Source organism: Nerophis ophidion, linkage group LG21 (genome assembly GCF_033978795.1).
Source record: "Nerophis ophidion isolate RoL-2023_Sa linkage group LG21, RoL_Noph_v1.0, whole genome shotgun sequence".
Classification (NCBI taxonomy): Eukaryota; Metazoa; Chordata; class Actinopteri; order Syngnathiformes; family Syngnathidae; genus Nerophis; species Nerophis ophidion.
The window spans coordinates 20340192-20363668 of NC_084631.1; the positions used below are offsets into that span (position 1 = coordinate 20340192).

Below are 23477 nucleotides of genomic sequence, written 5' to 3' on the forward strand. Positions count from 1 at the left end.
TGGTTGCCACAACAACCCACTAGTCTTCCTGGGGTCCACAACTCAATACAATCACAAGTAAGAGCATACAATTGTAACTACACAATACAGACAAAAAATAAATAAAATAAAATCATCAATAAGAAAACAGGCAAACAATATACAGTCATAGAATAATAATTACCATATAAATATAACTACACAACATAATACCAAAACATTAACGAAAATCATCAACGAGCAAACTAATTTAAAGACTCAGATAACATATGACTTTCTTTTTAAAAACCTGTTAAGTTGTGGCAGGTTATTCCAGAGCGATACAGATCTATAAATAAAAGATTTCCGCCAAGCATTCTTCCTGGGACGGAGTACAAAATGCCCCTCACTGGACGCCCTGGTATTATGATTATGTATACTGCTACTGTGAACTATTTGGACCATGAGAAAAGCAGGAGTTTTACTACCGGTTACTGATTTGAAGAATATAAGAGTATTTGCTGACAATCTGTTCTGCACTGTTAGCCTCTTCTCCCCGTCGTGTTGAATTGTCTTGTGTCTTCCTTATCGACCTCCCTGCAGCCTGCCATCGTTCACACGTCACGAGTTGTGTGTCCCGTCTCCTTACGTTCCCTCTGCTTCCCTGGCTGCCTCTTGGTCCTAGACCTCCCGCCTGGACACGGACTCTGACGCCTCGTTATCGCCCCTGACTACCTGCCTGTCTTACGGACCTTCGAGCCTGTTTTGCCCCTTCAGAACTTCCGCCCCTTGCTCAACACTCCCAAAAACACTCAGCAGTTAATTCCCACACATAGTTGAACACCATATACTTTTTGGATTCGTCACACTCCATTCCCTTGTTTATTATTATTTGTTTTTCATATATATATATATATATATATATATATATATATATATATATATATATATATAAATAGAACCTTGTGGAAGTCAAGTGCTTCCGGGTTCTCTGGACCACCCACCACGGACATGACAGCTGCATTCTGGGTTTTGAATAGTGTTTTATTTATCAATAAAATGTCCTTTTTGTCAATTTCAGCAATATCCATTTCTTTGTTCACTCTTTCCCTACCTGAGCACACAAATGTTTTTTCTGTTGTTTTCAACACACGTCGTTTGGATCTGTCCGTCAATTTCGCTCTCTCTCTCGACATGCTCTGCCATCCACCAACAATGAACATCAACAACTTCTCCTCTCCTTCCCGACTGCTGCCTTTAACAGAGCGACAGGTGATCAGACAAACACTCTCAGCTGTATCATCTACGCACCTGTCGCTAATGGCACATCCCACTTTGCTGCAGATCCGCAGGCCACGCCCCTCACACACCTATAATATGTCCCCCTTGTCTGTGCCGTCTCCTTCCCCCTGTAAACCAAAACAATCCTCTCTCCATGTCTCAGCAATTGCAGATCATTAGTTCATGCCATGTCAGTGTGGTTTTGAACAATTTACCTTGTGGATCAAAACAGTTTTTCTAAATTGTGAATAGTTAAATGCCTACTGAAATGAGATTTTCTTACTTAAACGGGGATAGCAGGTCCATTCTATGTGTCATACTTGATCATTTCGCGATATTGCCATATTTTTGCTGAAAGGATTTAGTAGAAAACATCCACGATAAAGTTCGCAACTTTTTGTCGCTAATAAAAAAGCCTTGCCTTTACCGGAAGTAGCAGACGATGTGCGCGTGACGTCACGGGTTGTAGGGCTCCTCACATTGTCTACAATCATATCCTCCAGCAGCAAGAGCTACTTGGACCGAGAAAGCAACAATTTCCCCTTTAATTTGAGCGAGGATGAAAGATTTGTGGATGAGGAAAGTTAGAGTGAGGCACTAAAAAAAAAAAAAAAAAGTGGTAGCGTTTCAGATGTGATTAGATACATTTACTAAGATAATTCTGGAAAATCCTTATCTTCTTATTGTTTTAATAATGTTTTAGTGAGATTCTAAAGTCATACCTGAAAGTCGGAGGGCTGCGGTGAACGGCAGTGTCTCGCAGAGAAGCCGATGGAGGAGCCAAGATCACAGATGCCTTTTTGACGGTAAGAGCTAACTTAATATCACAATTTTCCCATCCAAAAACTTGCTGGTTGACGCAGAGAAACATGTTCGCTTGACCGCTCTGTGTTAAAGCTTCACAACAAAGAAACACCGGCTGTGTCTCGGTGCTAAAGACAGCTGCAATCCACCGCTTTCCACCAACAACATTATTCTTTATAGTCTCCATTATTAATTGAACAAATTGCAAAAGATTCAGCAACACAGATGTCCTAAATACTGTGTAATTATGCGAATAAAAGAGACAACTTTTAGCCGTGTTTGGTGCTGGGCTAATATGTCCGCGCACACGTCATCATTCCGCGACGTTTTCAACAAAAAACTCCGCGGGAAATTTAAAATTGTAATTTAGTAAACTAAAAAGGCCGTATTGGCATGTGTTGCAATGTTAATATTTCATCATTGATATATAAACTATCAGACTGTGTGGTGGGTAGTGGTGGGTTTCAGTAGGCTTTTAAATGTGTGTGTGCTTTTTCTAGGAGTCATCCAATGAAGTAAAGAGGTGTGTGCGTGTGGTAAAAGTTTTGTGTGTGGCGCCAGGAGAGAAACCTGTGCAGTGCCATCCCTCATCTGCATTCGTGAAGGTTCTCTCCCAGAAGAGAGCTAATCCGATTCCTTTTTGACCAAAGGTTGCTGAGGACGGCAGATTTCATCAGCATAAACACACACGCACACGCACGCACGCACGCACGCACGCACACACACACACACACACACACACACACACACACACACACACACACACACACACACACACACACACACACACACACACACACACACACACACACACACACACACACACACACACACTTACTTAGAACATGCCCTTCCTCCCATTGGAAGTAGTCTTTCTTTCTACAGCCACTCTAGCTCCTCTACCTCTCTTGATCCTCCATCTCTTAATCTACCTTAAATTCCCATCTTTTTGTACCACTCTTTCGGCCTTGTTCCCTAAAGAAGAACGCCTGCCTTTGACTGGGGTGTTTAGGGAATAGAGTGTCAGAGGGACAAGGGGAGATTCAGTCAGCCAGGACCAATTCACAAGTGTGAGCTAAAAAAGGAGAAACTCTTGGCGGAATAACAAAGCCTTCGTTGACACAAGGGTTATGTCGAGTGGGTGTCGTAGGGCGTGCTCACACCGAGCGTTGGTGCTTCGGCCGGTGTACCACTTTTTTTATTCTGCTGTATGACAAAATGTTCTCTATCTTTGTGGATTATCTTTAGTCTTATTTCAAATCGTTCTTATGATTTATTTTGTGCAAGGCGGCGGCAGTATTAATTGTATTACCATATTTTCCGAACTATAAGTCACACTTAAAATCCCTTTTATCTGTCTTAGAACTCAACCGTGCGCCTTATAACCCGGTGTGCCTGACGTACGGAATTATTCTGGTTTTGCTTACCGACCTCAAAGCTATTTTATTTGGTGCATGGTGTAATGATAAGTGTGACCAATAGATGGTAATCACACATACCTGACAATATATAGTAGTTATTAAATTGCTGTAAATGTGAACATGCAGACAGTAAACAGGAAGGAAGAAAAACAAAGCTTTAATTCATTATAGAAAAACAAAGCTTTTATTAATTATATCCATCCATCCATTTTCTACCGCTTATTCCCTTTTGGGGTCGCTGGCGCCTATCTCAGCTGCAATCGGGCGGAAGGCGGGGTACACCCTGGACAAGTCGCCACCTCATCGCAGGGCCAACACAGATAGACAGACAACATTCACACTCACATTCAAACACTAGGGCCAATTTACTGTTGCCAATCAACCTATCCCCAGGTGCATGTAGTGTTTGGTAAAAGTAAGAAAAAAATGGGAGAAAGAACATCATAACTAATTACTTTAAAAAGTTAAAAAAAAGGTATGAAGACAAAAAGCTGTGATCTGTGTGATCTGCCATCTATTACTTTTGACTGGTGCAGAAGAGTCTAAAAAGAGAAATGAAAAAAATAGTAATGTGTGTTAAAAACATTCTAATGTTTGTTTTGAAAATACTTCCTGGATTTATGTTGTTTTTCTGTAGTACCTGCGTTTTAAAAATGTCTGTTATTGTTTTAGTCACTGATCGGGTTTCGACTACTTTTGCCTGGCTTACCAAAGTAGAGGGAGACACGTTCTTTCATTCGGCCATCACAGACTGGACCTGAATGAATAAGCATCGTGTCCGTGTTTCTGTTCAATATCCCACTCCTCTACAGGGGTGTAACAAATACGTGTAGACAGCAATATAATGGCAGTCACACACAATAGATACAGTATGTGTAGACTGCAATATGATTCAAGTAAACAACACAGACATTTTAGATCAGGAGTCTCAAACTCAATTTACCTGGGGGCCACTGGATGCAGAGTCTGGGTGAGGCTGGGCCGCGAGAAAATAGTTCTTTAAAAAAATATTTTTAAATATCTTTATTCTTGTTTTCAACACAAAATACAATCAAAATATATATGAACAAAATGAGAATTAAGTAAATAAATCAATCAAAAGTAACAAAAATAATAATTCGATTTCTACAGTCAGCAACAATGTGTGAGGCAACGTAAATTAAACAATTAGAAAAAACAAATAACGGTTTGCATTGGTCCCAGTTATCAGGGACTGTTATTACTGACGGACAGGTGTCGCGCTGTGACAGCAGCCAGGCACGTAAGAAAACCCTTGTCTCCATGGCAACATTTCTGTCGCATTCACTCATTTGCCGCTTTTCCACTAACGCAAGGGTAGGCAACCCAGAACGTTGAAAAAGCCATTTTTGGTCAAGTGGAAAAGCGGCAAAACGTTTCTCTGCTTGAATTGCGCAAGTGACGTCAATGTTTAGCCTTGAGAGCCAATTAGTACACCATGAATGGTAGATTCCTTCAGCTTAGCACAAAACGCTGTCAAGCACCATTCCTATAAAACTTGCGGGCCGCACTAACATTAAACTTTCATATTGAGGTGGGGCCGCAAAAGAATATCTCGCGGACCGCAATTGGCACGCGGGCCGGGTGTCTGATACCCCTATTGTAGATGGTCCATTGAAACTATAGAACATTACACACAATGCTCAAAAATCCATCAAAATGTTTTAGTAGGACTTCGGTAAGCTTTGAAGCCGCTTGATGGATTGTACTGTGCTTCAACATAGGAATATTATTATGGTGTGCGTATAATGTCAGACATTATCTGGAGTTTTGTTTCGCAACATTATGCAAAAGAAACTTTTCTTTCCTTCTGGTACCTGCTGATCTGTATTTGGGATCTGAATAAGTCCTGAAAAATTACGCGCGTTCGCCTTTGCAGTGTGTGGAGACAACATAGTTACTGTTGGGAACTCGCATGGCTGCAGTTGTGTGTCCCCGATGATGCAAAAATCCAGGAGAGTTGAGTGAAGGTAAGAGGAATTTAATTCAGAACTCATAAGAAAACAAATAAACATAAAGCAGTCTTGCATAGTAAGTTCACCAAAGTGAAATATAAATAGGCAGTAGTTTGATTGACAGCTGGTGTGAACCGCTGCCAATCAACGAAAAGAGAAAAACAACAGTGCTCGTGAATAAAACAGGAAATACAACAAAGTAAGAGGACTGAACAGGAAGTAAATACAAAAACACGAAAATTAACAGAAATAAAGTGACAGATTGTCACAGTTACTGTTATAAGCTGAATCTTTTTCTCTATCTTCTTGCTATGGGACATTCATCCTCTGTTGTTGCCATTTCTATTATAGAGTAGTGTAAATTTCTTTACATTATTCACTCAAGGAATTTTGGTTATTAGAGAGTTCCAGTCGGACGCTTTTTCTCCGGACACATTTCCGGCCGATGAGGATTTGCTGCTCCGTTATTGATTGAAGTAAAGTCTGAATGTCATTAAAACAGTTAGCTCCATCTTTTGACACTTCTTTCACTCCCGTCCTTGCACGCTACACCGCTACAACAAAGATGACAGGGAGAAGACGTTGTCGAAGGTGAGCCACGTAAATAAGACCGCCCACAAAACGGCACATCCTGAAGCGACTGTCAGAAAGCGACTTGAAGATGATCCGTAAAACATAATCCATGCAACATTTTGACCAAAGAACCACCATTACATGTTATGTAGACCACAAGGAAGTGTTTTAAATGTCGAAAAAAAATAAAAATACGACCCCTTTAATGCGCTTTATAATCCAGTGCGCCTTTTGCATGAAAAAAAAACCTGACTACACTTGTTCATTGGCAGTGCGCCTTATAATCCGGTGCGCCAGGAAAATATGGTATTTAAAACCTGTCAAGACCAAGTCATTGAGTATAATCCTTTGTTTGGCCACATGGTTTTGCAGAATGATACTGCTGTCGTTTTTTTCGCCGCAATGTTTGGCTGTACGGTAAATACACAAAAAGCGGGGCGAACATTTGGCACCAATTTTTGTCAAAAACTGAACCCTGCAAAAAGTTGGGCATTAAAAAAAACAGGGTCCGGCTGTACTGTTTTTCGATGCATTTGTTGGTTGCCATTTAAGTACGTATAAGTCGCAATTGTATTATTCTAGTCATTGTATGGGCAGCACGTTGGAACAGGGGTTTGTGCGTACGCCTCACAATACGAAGTTCCTGGGTTCGATCCTGCACTCGTGATGTTTCTGTGTGGAGTTTGCATGTTCTCCCCGTTACTGCGTGGGTTCCCTCCGGGTACTCCGGCTTCCTCCCACATTCAAAGACATGCACCTGGGGTTAGGTTGATTGGCAACACTAAATTGGCCCTAGTGTGTGAATGTGAGTGTGAATGTTGTCTGTCTATCTGTGTTGGCCCTGTGATGAGGTGGCGACTTGTCCAGGGTGTACGCCGCCTTCCGCCGGATTGTAGGCGAAATAGGCTTCAGCACCCCCCGTGACTCCGAAAGGGATAAGCGGTAGAAAACGGATGGATGGATAGTCATAGTATGTACTGTAGCCCAGTGTTTTTGTGCCGTGAGATATTGTCTGGTGTGCCGTGGGAAATTATGCAACTTCACTTAATTGGTCCTAAAAAATACTTTTTTGCAAACCAATAATTATAATAATGTGCCGTTGTGCTGTGTAGAGCTTGGTAACGGTGTAGTACTCCATATCATTAGGAGGCAGCAGGTAGTTCATTGCTTTGTAGAACGCGTCAAGGATGGTTTGTCGTGATCTCAATATGCAGAGCACAGCGGGAGACAATGTGCAGGTGAAAAGGTATGTAACGCTTAAACCAAAACTGAACAAAAGGCAAGACCCGCTAGGAAAAGTGCGCAATCTGAGGGTCCTTGGTTCGATCCCCACCTAGTACCAACCTCGTCACGTCCGTTGTGTCCTGAGCAAGACACTTCACCCTTGCTCCTGATGAGTGCTGGTTAGCGCCTTGCATGGCAGCTCCCTCCATCAGTGTGTGAATGTGTGTGTGGATGGATAAATGTGGAAGTAGTGTCAAAGTGCTTTGAGTACCTTGAAGGTAGAAAAGCGCTATACAAGTACAACCCATTTATTTATTTATTTAAAAAAGGCACTGAAGCATGGACTGAACTTTTCACAGTATCATGTTAGACACGCTCGACATACATTGCTTTCGGTCCCTTGGGGGGGGGGTTTGTGTTGTGGTTTGTGCAGCCCTTTGAGACACTAGTGATTTAGGGCTATATAAATGAACATTGATTGATTGATTGATTGATGGGGATGGCTATGCAAAACAAAAGTCAAACTGAACTGGCTGCAAAGCAAACAAAAACTGAATGCTGGACGACAGCAAAAACTTACGGCGTCCACAAAGAAGGATAGTATATGCACAACTTAAATAGATTGCGAAAACAAAGCTGGTGCGGGCCATAGCACTCAAAGGAAGGCGTGAAACTGCTACAGGAGAACACCAACAAAACAGAAAGTGTCACCAAAATAACAGCGCAAGACAAAAATTAAAGCACTACACACAGGAAACAATACACTCAAAACATGGCACAACAACCTGGTGGAGTTTGTCATTTTTTAACCTTTTCTGCTGGTGGTGTACCTCTGTATTTTTTTATATGGAAAAAGTGTGCCTTGGCCCAAAAAAGGTTGAAAAACACTGCTCTAGCTATGGCATATGTGCCTGCGTGCCCCACCTGTTCCAACCATGCCAAGGGAGAGGAAGTGCGCCGTACTTGAACATTGATCAGAGCGCTCACACCAACCAGAATTACTTGACTTCAATTGTAAAATGGGCCAAAGGACGGTACGACTGACCTGGTTGCCCGAGTACGTCCTTGGTGTGAGAGAACCTTTGCACCTCTACAACAACACAGTATAGCACTGCCGCGCGTGATTCCAGTGTTCCCAGCATGCCTCGCAGAGTTAAAATGTGATAGCTAGCCCCAAAAAAAGAGTGTCTACCTGAAGCAAAGCGGAAGCACTTCTCACCATCTGGTATTGGCTCCGAATCACCACAAGATGCAAGTGTATACCTATCTGCCTCTGGTGTGCTCACATGCACACAAACAGCCATGGCAGACACGAGCAGCCGTCTTGCGAGCAAGAAAACCTCCCTTAAGTGCTGCACTTGATGTGCTGACCAGGGACTCAGCTGCCAATGAGAAATTACTGATGAAGTCGGTCGGCTTCTGCTGCTGCAGTAAGGACAAAGGGAGCCACCTGGGTGGGTTGTGTACAGTAAGTTGCTTAAATAATTGAACAGGAGCTCAATAATTGCTTCTCAATCATATCAATTCATAGGTGTTTTTCTATTTCTGGCCCCAAACTCGTCCTTGCAATTTTATATTAAACCAAACCAGAAGACGGACGAACTTGATTCTGTTTTTTACTTTTGTTTACTAAGAATTTTCAAATCTATACCAATATGCTGTGTCAGGGCGCATGCGCAATCCCGTATTTCATCGGCGGCAAGCTCTGCCGGGACAAGCCCCTGCTCGCTCTGTCCGCATCGACGCCATGCGCCTTTACGGTTGCAGGTAATTTACAATCAGCACACTTGGTGATGGACAGACAGCATAAAGACCAGTGGACCCAATTAGCCTTTTCACCTGTGGGATGTCCCAAATAAGTGTTTGATGAGCATTCCTCAACTTTCTCAGTCTTTTTTGCCACTTGTTCCAGTTTCTTTTGTTTTTTTTCCCAAATGAGCTAATATTTGCAAAAAATAACAACGTTTTCCGGTTCAAACGTTGCAGTCTATCCGATGGAATATAAGTTGAAAAGGATTTGCAAATAATTGTATTCTGTTTTTATTTACCTTTTACACAACGTGCCAACTTCACTGGTTTCAGGTTATGTACAAATGACCGCTTTTTTTTCTCAAGTGCGAAGGCGACTTGTACAGTAACATATTGCAATGACTACACCATGGATACAGATATAAAAAACTAAAAAATCTGTGTGTCGGAACTAGACAACAAGGAAGTCAGAGAGGAGGAAGGCAAGTGTGTGTACAAGCAGTGACTAATACCTTTGTCAGCGTGGGACAGAGAAAAACTGCACATTCCTGACTCCCACACTGGCGAGTTGACAGTAATATCGGTCATATAACTTCCTGAATGCTCACCACAAGCTACCCTGCAGCTCTCAACCCCGCTGAACTCATGAGTGATCACGTGACCCCTCTTCTTTCTATCTTTCAGTCAGTGAATCACTCTCCGACTCTTGCCATACGATGCTGGGAGGATTTCAGATAAGTGTGAAGAGGGAGGGAGACGAGTGGGATGCTTCTGTGAAATAATACAGCCTGCCCTCCAGATTAATTTATATCTTCGGGATTTTGTGTTGATATTCTGTCTCAAGCCGTTGAATTTACCATAAAAAAATATGGACTGGTGAATGGTTATAGTAACATACTGTTATATATTGATAACATATGTGTGTTACTCTATAACCTAACATAGTTAGATTATAGAGTAACCGAAGAGAAAAAACTCTCCTGAAGGAATCAATAAAGTACTATCTTTCTATCTATAGTTGAAGTTTAGTGTTTTTAAAAATATTTGGTTTAAATTTACAATTTAGTCGGGTGCTATGGTTTGCACTCTAACACAGGGGTCCCCAACCTTTTTTGCACCAGGGACCGGTTTAATGGAGGCATTATATATACGCCTTCCATGTGTGGCCAATAAATATAGCAAGTAAATGCATGAAAAATGAATACATTTCTGTGGATTTCTATTTCCATTCTAAAAGTAATGTATTCATAGTTTGTGCAATATTTCATACGTAAATACACAAATTTAAGCTTTTTTTGGTCCAATTTTTCATGCCTACACACAAAACCCAAAACAAGTAAAGCTGGCACATTGTGTAAATGGTAAATAAAAACAGAATACAATGATTTGCATATCCTTTTCAATCTATAGTTAATTTAATACACTTCAAAGACAAGATACTTAACGTTCAAACTAGAAAACGTTGTTATTTTTTGCAAATATTAGCTGATTTGGAATTTAATGCCTGTAACATGTTTCAAAAAAGCTAGCACCGGTGGCAAAAAAGACTGAGCATGTTGAAGAATGCTCATCAAACACTAATTTGCAACATCCCAAAGATGAACAGGCTAATTGGGAACAGGTGGGTGCCATGATCCCATGAAATGCTAGGTCGTTCACAAACAAGGATGGGGAGAGGGTCACCACTTTGTGAACAAATGCGTGAGCAAATTGTCGAACAGTTTAAGAACAACATTTCTCAACGAGCCGTTGCAAGTAATTTAGGGATTTCACCATCTACGGTCCGTAATATAACCAAAAGGTTCAGAGAAACTGGAGAAATCACAGCACTTTATGATGATATTTAGGACCTTTGATTCCCCAGGCGGTACTGCATCAAAAAGCGACATCAGTGTGTAAAGGATATTACCACATGGGCTCAGGAACATTAAGAACATCACTGTCAGTAACTACAGTTGGTCGCGGCATCTGTAAGTGCAAGTTAAAACTCTACAATGCAAAGCGAAAGCCATTTTTCAACAACACCCAGAAAACGCCGCCGTCTTCCCATTAAGAACATCACTGTCAGTAACTACAGTTGGTCGCTACATCTGTAAGTGCAAGTTAAAACTCTACAATACAAAGCGAAAGCCATTTTTCAACAACACCCAGAAAACACCGCCGTCTTCCCTGGGCCCCAGCTCATCAAAGACGGACTGATGCAAAGTGGAAAAGTGTTCTGTGGTCTGACGAGTCCACATTTCAAATTGTTTTTGGAAACTGTGGACGTGGTGTCCTCCGGAACAAAGAGGAAAAGAACCATCCAGACTGTTATAGGGTTTTGTTCATAACTGGTGAACTGCGCTGGTGTCTTGGCCATGGGTGGCATCGAGACCTCGGACTTAGCGACATACGACAGGGTCATGAACATTAAAATTAGATCCGTTTACCACCTGACTCAACTCTGTGTGCCTCACCTGATCAAAACCAAAGGCTCCATTGTCAACGTATCTTGTGCTATATATAGGACTATGTGCAATTATACCAGCACATTAACTTCCAAGGCCAAAAGAGATGTGTATATTCATCCTTCAGCACAATTGTTATATGCAAAATTTTAGCACTTCTCCATCAAACTACTAGGGTCACTCTGTTCCTGATCTGCCCTGATCTTAGGTCATCAACCTGCCGCGGACTGCAGATGGAACCTAGCTTTTGGCTATGATCTGGCACCTTTATATTTGATATGTTTATTAACGTGCATTGTCCCATGTAACAAAGATGTGACAGATATAGCAAATGGCGATATCCTTTTTTTTTGTACACCTATGAACAAGGTTATTGGTGTGTTCTAGTGGGACTGGCCAAAATTAAGTAGGAGAAAATGCAGTTGGTTACAAATTATTTAATGTCTCTGTGCGGCCCGGTAGCAAATGTGTCACGGACCACTGCTTTAACACATTACGTCCTCAAATTTTTGAGGGGGGATTATGTTAGTCATATGGTATGCAAGAAGTTGTACCATTTATAACTTTTAAAAACTAATTATTATAATTTTTCTTTATTTTTGTTTTCAAATATGACCGGAAGAGTTAAAATCTCAGTACAGTCCTGTTACTTCAACATTTTTGTTTTGCTTCCCGACCTCAAAGCAATTTTATTTGGTACATGGTGTAATGATAAGTGTAACCGGTCGATGGCAGTCACACATAAGAGTTACATGGGGACAGTTCAATCAATGGCACTTGCAAGTAGCAGTAAGCAAGCAAGAGCAAAATGTCGATGTTTCATTGAAAATAAAGAACATTACACACGGGGCTCAAAAATCTGTCAATATATTTTAGTACGACTTTGTCAAGCTTCGAAGCCGCACCGCTTGATTGATTGTCGGAGTATTACGGCTACCATAGTCACATGTTCTGTGCTTCAATATACGGGTGTTATCATGGTATAAGGACCCCAAAATGGCACCTGTCAGGAGATTTTATCTGGAGCTTTGTGTTATCCTATTATCGAAAACCAATTGTTTTTACCTTCTGGTACATGCTGTGTTTTTGTAAACATTTGCATGCACCCGCCATTGTAATTTGTGCTTTAGTTAATAAGTTCTTTATTTTTCTCCATTCTCTTATTGTGGGGCATTCATCCCTTTTTTTTTTGTTTTAAAAATATTTTTTGTTGAATCACTAAAAATAGCTTTTTTCCAACATGCTATTATAGGGTAACACAGTATTTCATGTATTTGCAAACTCTTTTCAATTCTAAACTCTCTCCTGTTACTTTCAATCCTGTTAATGAAATCCGTAATTAAAAAAAAAAAAAGTTTGAGTTGCCTGCAATGTGAAATGTACACATTAGGACGAGTGTAGTTCAGTATGTGTACTATGATATTGATAGTTAAAAAGACATTCACCGGTATTAGTCATGTGGCGTTCGCAAACGAGTCGAGTCTTTTGAACAGCCCTTTAAAGTGAACGAGTCGTTCATTTGCGAGCCATTTTTATATTAAAATTGCCCACACTACCACTTTTACTGCTGTACAAAAAAGGAGCAGAAAAGATCTACATATTACCTAAAGGAATGTATACAATAAAAACAGGCCAAATTAAGCCATAATAATATTTCAGATTCGTTACCAACAAGAGTAAACACTGGTGGAGCATGTGAATTTGTAATCTGGGATAAACGTTACATTTTAAATGCTACAGGTGATAGTTTCCCTGATATTTTAATCATGCAACAAAATATAACAGCGAGCCAGTCTTTTGAACTGATCTTTAATAGGAATGGCTCCTCAAGGTCCGGCTCCCTTGACAGAATCATAAATCCCATCTGTAACTGATATACCGTATTTTTCGGACTATAAGTCACAGTTTTTTTCATGGTTTGGCCGGCCGGGGGTGCGACTTATACTCAGGAGCGACTTAAGTATGAAATTATTAACACATTACATTATTAACACAAAATATTAAATAATATTATTTAGCTCATTCACCTAAGAGACTAGACGTATAAAATTTCATGGGATTTAGCAATTAGGAGTGACAGATTGTTTGGTAAACGTATAGCATGTTCTATATGTTATAGTTATTTGAATGACTCTTACCATAATATGTTACGTTAACATACCAGGCACCTTCTCAGTTGGTTATTTATGCGTCATATAACGCAGTGGTCCCCAACCTTTTTGTATCCGCGGACCGGTCAACGCTTAATAATTTGTCCCGCGGGATGTTTTTGTCATTAAAAAGGGAGGTTTTTGTGGTTGGTGCACTAATTGTAAGTGTATATTGTGTTTTTTATGTTGATTTAATAAAAAATAAAAACAAAAATAAAAAATTTGTTTTTTTTTTTCAAAATAAAAATGTATAAAAAATTCTTCTGTGGCCCGGTGGTTGGAGACCACTGATATAACGTACACTTATTCAGCCTGTTGTTCACTATTCTTAATTTATTTTAAATTGCCTTCCAAATGTTTATTTTTGGTGTTGGGTTTTATCAAATAAATATCCCCCAAAAATGCGACTTATATATGTTTTTTTCCTTATTTATTATGCATTTTCGGTAGGTGCGACTTTTACTTCGGAGCGACTTATACTCCGAAAAATACGGTAATTATTTAAGAGCTTTTTGTTGGAATGTCTCTTTCATTGTTTTATATATATATATATATATATATATATATATATGTATATATATATATATATATATATATATATATATACATATATATAAATTATTTTTATTTTATTTTAATTTTTTTTTTGACAAATTTGGGAAACAATTCACTTACAGAAGGCTTTTAGAGTTAAAATTCCAAACTATTTGAAGGAAAGCCAACGGTAGTTCGGTTTTTGTTGACTCATTTTGCATAAAATACTGTATAAACAATAACAATAACCAAACACGCTAAATAATGTCTGTATTTCCTGCTGGCAAATGATTGTCTATCTCCTCCCTCTATTGTTTGTCCTTTTTTGTGTTGCTTGCTGCTTAGTATGTATCACATCAGGATGGAATTTTTTTGTTTTGTAAACTACAATATATTTACTATACTTAAAAAAGTTAGCATATTGTAGAAGTAAGTTATAGTAATAATGATAGAGGTAAAAAGTAGTGGTAATAATATAAAAGTAATAGCGCAGCTAAAACAATCTATATAGAAGCTGGCCCAATGAAGAATGCACAAACTTGTCTCCTCCTTCCATTCCCTGAACATACTCCCATTGAAATTAGCACTCTGTTGTGGTCTGATCAAGGGCTGATTGGGGGTCCAAGGCTAATTGGGGAGCACCACATAAAAACAACATCCCGTATTTTCCGGACTATAAGGCATACTTAAAATCCTTTTAATTTTCTCAAAATTCAAAAGTATTCATAAATATATATATTCTTTCTGCTTGGAATAATTCTTTATTCAATGCTCCAATCAAGTTTTCCGATATAACTAAAACAATTTATTTAAACTAAACCATCCAGGATGTTATGTGTGTAGGAGTATTTTCATGCATATTTGTACGTGTTATCGTAATCTAATCAAGCTAGCTTTGTTAGCATTAGCGAATATGCTAACACGTAACAAATGTCTGTGTTAATATTAATAACTTACAGTAGCATTATTTTTGAATTGTTCAAGTTTCCAATCAACATTTGTTAGTTTTTCAATATAACTGAAACAATTTATTCAAAACTAAACCGTCCCATGTGTGATGTCTGAAGGAGTGTTTTCACGCATATTTGTACGTACTATTTTAATGTACTCAAGCTAGCGTTGATAGCTTTAGTGAATATGCTTTTTTATTGCTTATGTTTCATAGATTCAAGACGTCACCGTGGAGTTATTGAGTCTGTTTTGCTGATTGTAAAGCTAGTTTCTTCAGCTAGTCGGTCCATGACGAGGACTTCTGTTTTGTTTGATCCGCTGTTTTACTGCCGTATAACAGGCACCGTTTGGAAACAATTACGGTATGTAAACAATCATTCAATTTTTTTTTTTCGTAACGTATATATCTGCAATTTATAGTCCAGCGCAGCTAATATATGTAAACACATTTATTTATTTTAAATTTTTGTGGGTGCGGCTAAAATACCGGTGCGTTCTACTGTCCAGAATATGTGGTATCAATCATAATAAGTTATGATCCGTTGCTCGGATCATTTTTGTTCTGTTAGTTTTGACGACCTCAGTTGTGTTTTCAGCACCCCTGGCTTTGTGTTTCAGTTGCCATGACTGCAGGTTAGTTTCACCTGCCTCTGATTAGTGTTCAGGACGCTCACCTGCTCCTGGTCACTAATCAGAGAGCTATCTATTCCCATTTCTCTCCACAATCAGTCTGGCTTCCCTATTTGCATTACGCAACAGTGACGACATGTTCTACTTGCTTCCATGCAACCCGGACGTTCAGTATTTTTCCATGCTCTTTGATTCCTGTCCCTATGCTAAGCTTTGCCATTGCTCCCACGATATCGGCGCGCTTTTCGGTCTTTGTATTTTTGCGTGATTTCACCGACAATAAATCACTGTCCCACCTGCACGTCGCCGCTGGAGTTCCTGGTGCATCTTGGGAGATCGACCCCCGCATAACCATGCACGTCGTTACATAATAATTGAGTAGTCGAAATAGAAAAAATGCATTGTTTTGTAATCGGTTGCTTCGTTAATCATTTAATAATGTGTAATTAATAACATTTTGATTCAAGAGTGCCCAGTACTTCAATCTATATGGACACAGTCTGGGCTCCAGCCATAGAGCGTTCATGAGAGTGGTGGCGTGTGGGTGCAGTGAACTTTGTGGCTGTGGACAGCAGCATTGTTTTTTGTTGAAATATATTTAAAGTCATAACATATCTACATGTGTCAGTTGGTTTGAACCGGTTCATAAAATAAGAAAATATCAAAATGACCACCGCATCCTTCCACCGTTTTCAGTATGTTTGTGGAAGATATTTGCACAACCCTGTGCTAACACCTTGAAGCAAAGCGAATACATTATGTTTTGTTTGGGTGACACTCACCTCGCCCTCTCTGTGCCACGGCCTCCCGTTCTGAGGGTACTTGCTCTGGCTCTGGCGCTTCTTTTGGCCTCCGTCTGCAAATTTACACAGCAAAGGCTCTGTGGGAGCTGCAGAGGCAGAAGAGAGGACAAAAAAGGCACGTTACAGAGGATAGCTTCCTGAGACCTCACTGTGGCCCTTTTTTCAAGTGCCCTCCATTGTTGCTCCTTTCTGGTCCTCGAAGGCGCTCTCAAGCAAAATTCCCCCAACGCGGATTTTGTCAAGCCCAACTGAAACCATCCACAGCTGGCAAGAGATGAAACATTTCAGGGTGTTGTTGAATGAATAATCACAGTAATGACTGTTGTAAATAACCGCCGAGATGGTTATGTGGCAGAGATCTTTCAGCCGAAACTAATAGCACAAGACGTTCCTGCTATCCCTCATTTAAAAAGCAACGCTCTCTCTTATTTTCCTTTCCACAACACACTCATTATAGCAATCATCATACTGGCTCTTTGAGTTAAACCTCTGTTGACAAAGTTTTCCTGTATTTGTCCAGATTGTCATTATTTGTAATAATAATAATAATAATAATAATAATAATGGATTAGATTTATATCACGCTTTTCTATTGTTAGATACTCAAAGCGCTCACAGAGAAGTGGGAACCCATCATTCATTCACACCTGGTGGGGGTAAGCTACATCTGTAGCCAAAGCTGCCCTGGGGTAGACTGACGGAAGTGTGGCTGCCAGTTTGCGCCTACGGCCCCTCCGACCACCACGAATAATTCATTCATCATTCATTCACCAGTGTGAGCGGCACCGGGAGCAAAGGGTGAAGTGTCCTGCCCAAGGACACAACGGCAGCGATTTGTATGTCAATAGGTGGGAAGCGAACCTGCAACCCTCAGGTTTCTGGCACGGCCGCTCTACCCACTACGCCATGCCGCCCCCATGTATTGTTCTGCGAGCTGTGATTCAGGGGCCTTGGCTATAGGCGCCAGTGGCTTTTGCCTGCTTGTTAGAGCCAGTCCAAAAGAAATGAGTTGCATGGCTAGTGGTGTTTGGTTGGCTGTACCTTCCCGTCTTCCTACTCCACCTATTGTTGTCTTTGCCAACAAGTCTTCTATAAAATGTATGTATTTCACATTATTTTTTCCAATGTTTTTCATTATGAAATGTGTTTTGTGTTAACATTTCTGTATTTTATGTAACAGATTATTTGACATCCTTTTTCCTCCAGTTATTCGGAGTCGGGTTGTGTGGTAACGGCCTAAACAAAGACCAGACTTCCCTCTCCCCAGCCACTTTGTCCAGCTCTTCCCGGGGAATACTGAGGTGTTCCCGAGCCAGCCAATGACACATAGTCTCCCCAACGTGTCCTGGGTCTTCCCCGTGGTCGGGCGTGCCCTAAAAAACCTCCCCAGGGAGGCGTCAGGGGGAAACCTGACGAGATACCCGAATCACCTCATCTGGCATCTCTCGAGGTGGAGGAGCAGCGGCTTTACTCACAGCTCCTCTTGGCTGACATTTTGTCCACCTGTTTCCGTATTCTTGTCGTTTTGGTCAAAACCCAAAGCTCATGATCATAGGTGAGGATGGGAAAGTAGATAATCTGGTAAATTAAGAGCTTTGCCTTCCGGCTCAGCTTCTTCTTCACCACGACGGATCGATACAGGGCCCGCATCACTGCAGACGCCGACCGGATCAGCTTGTTTATCTCAGATTAATTGGATTTACATAGTTTTTTGTGGGAAACATTTATTTGGTTTTTGTACAATTTGGTCTTCGTTGGACCTTTTTAACCGATTACTAACAAACCGAGATAGCAGAAAAGCCCAGACTTCCCTCTCCCCGGCCACTTCGTCCAGCTCTTCCCGGGGGATCCTGAGGTGTTCCGGAGCCAGCCATTGACACATAGTCTCCCCAACGTGTCCTGGGTTTTCCCCGTGGTCGGACGTGCCCCAAACAGGGCGGCGTCAGGGGGGGAATCCTGACCAGTCCCCGAACCACCTCATCTGGTATTTCTCGATGTGGAGGAGCAGCGGCTTTACTCACAGCTCCTCTCAGGTGACGGAGAAAACTTATTTTGTACGCCTGTACCCGTGATCTTGTCCTTTTGGTCACAACCCAAAGCTCATGACCATAGAACGTAGATAGTCCGGTTAATTAAGAGCTTAGCCTTCCGGCTCAGCTTCTTCTTCACCACGACGGATCGATACAGGGTCCGCATCACTGCAGATGCCGAACCGATCCGCCTGTCAATCTCAGATTATTTGGATTTAAATCATTTTTTTGTTGGAAACATTTATTTATTTTTTGTACGAACTGGTCTTCGTTGGACCTTTTGAACTGATTACTAACAAATCAAGCTAGCAAAGAAGCCCGACTTCCCTCTCCTCAGCCACTCCAGCTCTTGCCGGGGAATCCTGAGGTGTTTTTGAGCCAGCCAGGAGACAGTCTCCCCAACATGTCCTGGGTCTTCCCTGTGGTCGGACGTGCCCTAAACACCTCCCCAAGTCGGCGTCATGGGGGCTTCCTGACCAAACGCCCAAACTACCTCATCTGGCATCTCTTTATGTGGAGGAGCAGCAACTTTACTCACAGCTCCTCTCAGATGACGGAGGAAACTAATTTTGTCCGCCTGTACCCGTTGATCTTGTCCTTTTGGTCACAACTCAAAGCTCATGACCATAGTTGATGATAGGAACGTAGATCATCCGGTAAAATAAGAGCTTTGCCTTATGGCTCAGCTTCTTCTTCACCACGACGGATCGATACAGGGTCCGCATCACTACAGACGCCGAACCAAACCGCCTGTCGATCTCATCCATCCATCCATCTTCTACCGCTTATTCCCTTTTGGGGTCGCGGGGGGCGCTGGCGCCTATCTCAGCTACAATCGGGCGGAAGGCGGGGTACACCCTGGACAAGTCGCCACCTCATCGCAGGGCCAACACAGATAGACAGACAACATTCACACTCACATTCACGCACTAGGGCCAATTTAGTGTTGCCAATCAACCTATCCCCAGGTGCATGTCTTTGGAAGTGGGAGGAAGCCGGAGTACCCGGAGGGAACCCACGCATTCACGGAGAGAACATGCAAACTCCACACAGAAAGATTTACATTATTTTTTGTGGGAAACATATATTTGTTTTTTGTACAATTTGGTCTTCGTTGGACCTTTTGAACTGATTATCAACAAATCGAGCTCGCAGAGAAGCCCAGACGTCCCTCTCTCCAGCCACTCCAGCTCTTCCCCGGGAATTCTGAGGTGTTCTCGAGCCAGCCAGGAGAAATAGTCTCTCCAACGTGTCTTGGGTCTTCCCCGTGGTCGGACGTGCCCTAAACACCTCCCCAGGGTGGCGTCAGGGGGGCAACCTGACCATAAACCCAAACCACCTCATCTGCCATCTCTCGAGGTAGAGGAGCGGTGGCTTTACTGACAGCTCCTCTCAGATGACAGAGCTTCTCATCCCATCTTTCGAGGGAGGAAACCAAGTGTGTCCGCTTGTACCCGAGATCTTGTCCTATGAGTCACAACCCAAAGCTCATGACCATAGGTGAGGATAGGAACATAGATCGTCCGGTAAATTAAGAGCTTTGCAATCCGGCTCAGCGGATCAATACAGCGTCCGCATCACTGCAGACGGCGAATCGATCCGCCTGTCGATCTGTCTAACTAATTGGTTTTACATTATTTTTGTGGGAAACATTTATTTGTTTTTTTGTACGATGTGATCTTTGTTGGACCTTTTGAACCGATGACTAACAAAGCGAGCTACCTCTGTACAATAAATAGAAAAGAGGGAAGCTCAAAATTAATTACGACCTGGGAGGGCCTAACCTTCCCAACAGCTTATACGCAAACAGTGCGGCCGTGCACCTGTTGGCATAAAGGCGACCTGACAGCTCCCCTGTCATCACATTTTTATTACAGACACAGGCTCTCTGTGAAGACCCCCACCAGTGACAAGACAAGACAAGGCTGGGGATAATTCGCTGATGACATCCACAGACAGACCTGCTCGCGCTTTACTCTCCACTCTCAGATGTTACAGGCGGCTTTAATTGTGCTACGGCATCACACGATGGGAGGGGAAGGGACACAAGTAAATCGCAGACAATAAAACACCAATAAAAGTAAAGTGAGCGTGTGACAAGGGACTGGTCCAGCTTAATGAAATGATTAGGGCATTAACGAGCTAACATCCTGATTTGTGTCTCCGTTTCTGTCTTCTGACATGTCACCTCTGTTTCAATTCTGCTGCTGGAGGCAGTGCCAAATAAAAAGAAGACGATAGAAGCAGGAACGCACTTCCGTACTAACCTTAGGGTTTGCTCTACCAAATCCCCCTACTTACAGTACACTGCACGTGCTATCCACAACTGGCGCAGACCGCCTTCTTGAAATGAGGTTTTGCGTGTACTGCAGCTTTCACCACGGAGACCTTGGATCATTTACTGCACTGTAAAGCGAAAAGGGACAAGCGGTAGGTAGAAAATGGATGGGTGGGCTTATAACTGTGGAGTTTTAGTATGTTTTCATACAAGGATGGGACATGCGCCACTTTTTATGGGCATTTTAGAAGCAGTACTGCAGCGCATCCACAATGAAAGACACAGTTTTTTGTGCTTTGCAGGTGCGCTCCTTGCTCAAGGTGCAGAACAATACATATTAAAAATAAAAAAAGTTCATATTCTATGTAAAAAAAAAAAAAAAAACACCATTAAAAAAGACCCCACTATGACAGTAGAACACAAAATCAAATTTGTTTTAATCAGCCATTTAAGTCACCCAGCAGCTATAGAATTATAAAATGATATTGCTGAATAGACAATATGTCTAATATTTTCTTATTTCCTGTCAGGCTTAGACTTGGTCTTGGGTTGTTTTCCCGAGGTGCGAAGCGAATGGAGTGGAAACAGCGTGAAGGTAGGTACATATTTAATTTATTTACTCATAAACTAAAAACAGGAACAAACAAAAAGCGCTCACAATGGAGGTACAAAACTTGAGCTATGAAACAAAAGACTAGCACAAAGGCTATAAACTATAAACATGAAACAAAACACTTGTGCTATGGCATGAATGACAAAAACTTACGTGGACAAAATGAACAGCATAGCAAGGCATGAACCAGATAATCGAGGTCGTGAAGGAGGTGATGTTGCCAGCCTGACTACCCGGTAACTGTGGCTTAAATAATGAACATGATAAGTGAAAACAGGTGTGTGACAAGTCAGGTGAACTGATTGGTCGTCATGGTAACAAAACCGGGAGTGAAAAAAAAAGGAACTTAGAGTCCAAAGGTCAAAATCACCTGGTATTCCTAAGCAGTCTCCCATCCAAGTACTAACCGGGCCAGACTCTGCTAAGCTTTGAGAACAGATGAGATTGGGGATGCTCAGGGTAGTATGGCCATACAAAACTCATGATCAGACATGACAGATGAAAACTACATCAGTTGGCATGGTAACAAGACTAACAAGGAAATGCAAAAGAGAACAAAATGTCCAAAAAACTAAACATAGCATGACCAAAACAAAACATGAACCATAGGCGTGACATTTCCGACACTTGAAATATGATGACACACACATAGGTCCATCGTCTGGTTTTGCAGTGCAATCATCTCCTTTCTCCCAGTCGTGTGCGCAGCTGTATCAATTTGCACACTTTTCAGTCTCTGCAGAGAATGGTGAGGACGGCGGAAAAGATCATCAGGACTCCTCTTCCTCCTATCCAGGAGATAGCAAAAAAGCTGCTGCCTGACCAGGGCTCAGAAAATCTGCAGTGACTCCTCCCACCCCCACCAAGGAATGTTTTCACTGCTGGACTCTAGAAAGAGGTTCTGGAGCTTCAGTAGCAGAACCTCCAGGTTCTGTAACAGCTTCTTCCCTCAGGCCATAAGACTCTTGAACGCATCATAATAATCCCCTCAACCCCCCCCACCCCCCCACCCCCCAAAAAATGGATTTACTCGCTGGAATATAAAATTAAAAAAGTGCAATATATTTATCTGTACAGTAATCTATTTATTTATATCTGCACCATATTGATTTTTTAACCTGCACTACCATCATCAAATGGAACAAGATTTCATTTGTATCTGTGGTGTAAAGTTCAAATTTGAATGACAATAAAAAGTCTAAGATGTGTAAAAGAAAGACGCTTGCAAAACGGTGACCAGTGTTGATAAATCATATTACGCGTTCTGTATATGTGCAATTTCTTCTCCCAGTATTTTGGCCATTTTGTTTATCGGCATATAATCTGCATATCCATGACGGCAGACTCTAAATGGATTACGCTCCTTACAATACTTTGTTGATACACCTTTGGCGGCAATTACAGCCTCAACTCTTTTTGAATACGATGCCACAAGCTTGGCACACCTTTTTTTGGGCAGTTTCATCCATTCCTCTGTGCAGCACCTCTGAAGCTACACTATATTGCCAAAAGTATTTGGCCAGCTACCTTTACTCACATAAGAACTTGAAGTGCCATCCCATGGAATTGTCCAAAATGTTTTGGTATCCTGGAGCATTCAAAGTTCCTTTCACTGGAACTAAGGTGCCAAGCCCAACTCCTGAAAAACCAACCCCACACCATAATTCCTCCTCCACCAAATTTCCCATTCGGCACAATGCAGTTCAAAATGTAGCATTTTTCGGGCAACCTACACCCAGACTGGTCCATCAAAGTGCCAGATGGTAAAGCGTGACTCATCAGTTCCGAGAAGGTGTCTCCACTGCTGTAGAGTCCAGTGGCAACATGCTTTACACCACTGCATCCATAGCTTTGCATTGGACTTGGTGATGTATGACTTAGATGCTGCTGCCCGACCATGGAAACCCATTCCTTGACACTCTCTGCGTACTGTACGTGGGCTAATTGGAAGGTCACATGAGGTTTGGAGCTCTGTAGCAACTGACTGTGCAGAAAGTCTTTGCACTATGCACTTCAGCATCCGCTGACCCCTCTCTGTCCCCTACCACTTTGTGGCTG

The 23477-nt window shown here is 41.7% G+C and overlaps 1 protein-coding gene across 3 annotated transcripts in view; it reads right to left on the bottom strand.

Annotated features, from left to right (window-relative positions):
- Nucleotides 1-23477, bottom strand: part of rbms3 (RNA binding motif, single stranded interacting protein) — an 807584-nt gene that overhangs the window by 181823 nt on the left and 602284 nt on the right. For all 3 annotated transcript variants that reach the window (XR_009803506.1, XM_061882138.1, XM_061882137.1), the window contains exon 7: nt 16478-16584. Coding sequence is in view for 2 of the 3 variants with exons in the window: in XM_061882138.1 (XP_061738122.1) it covers nt 16478-16584 (107 nt within the window). In the remaining variant the exon portion in view is untranslated. The remainder of the gene's footprint in view (nt 1-16477; nt 16585-23477) is intronic.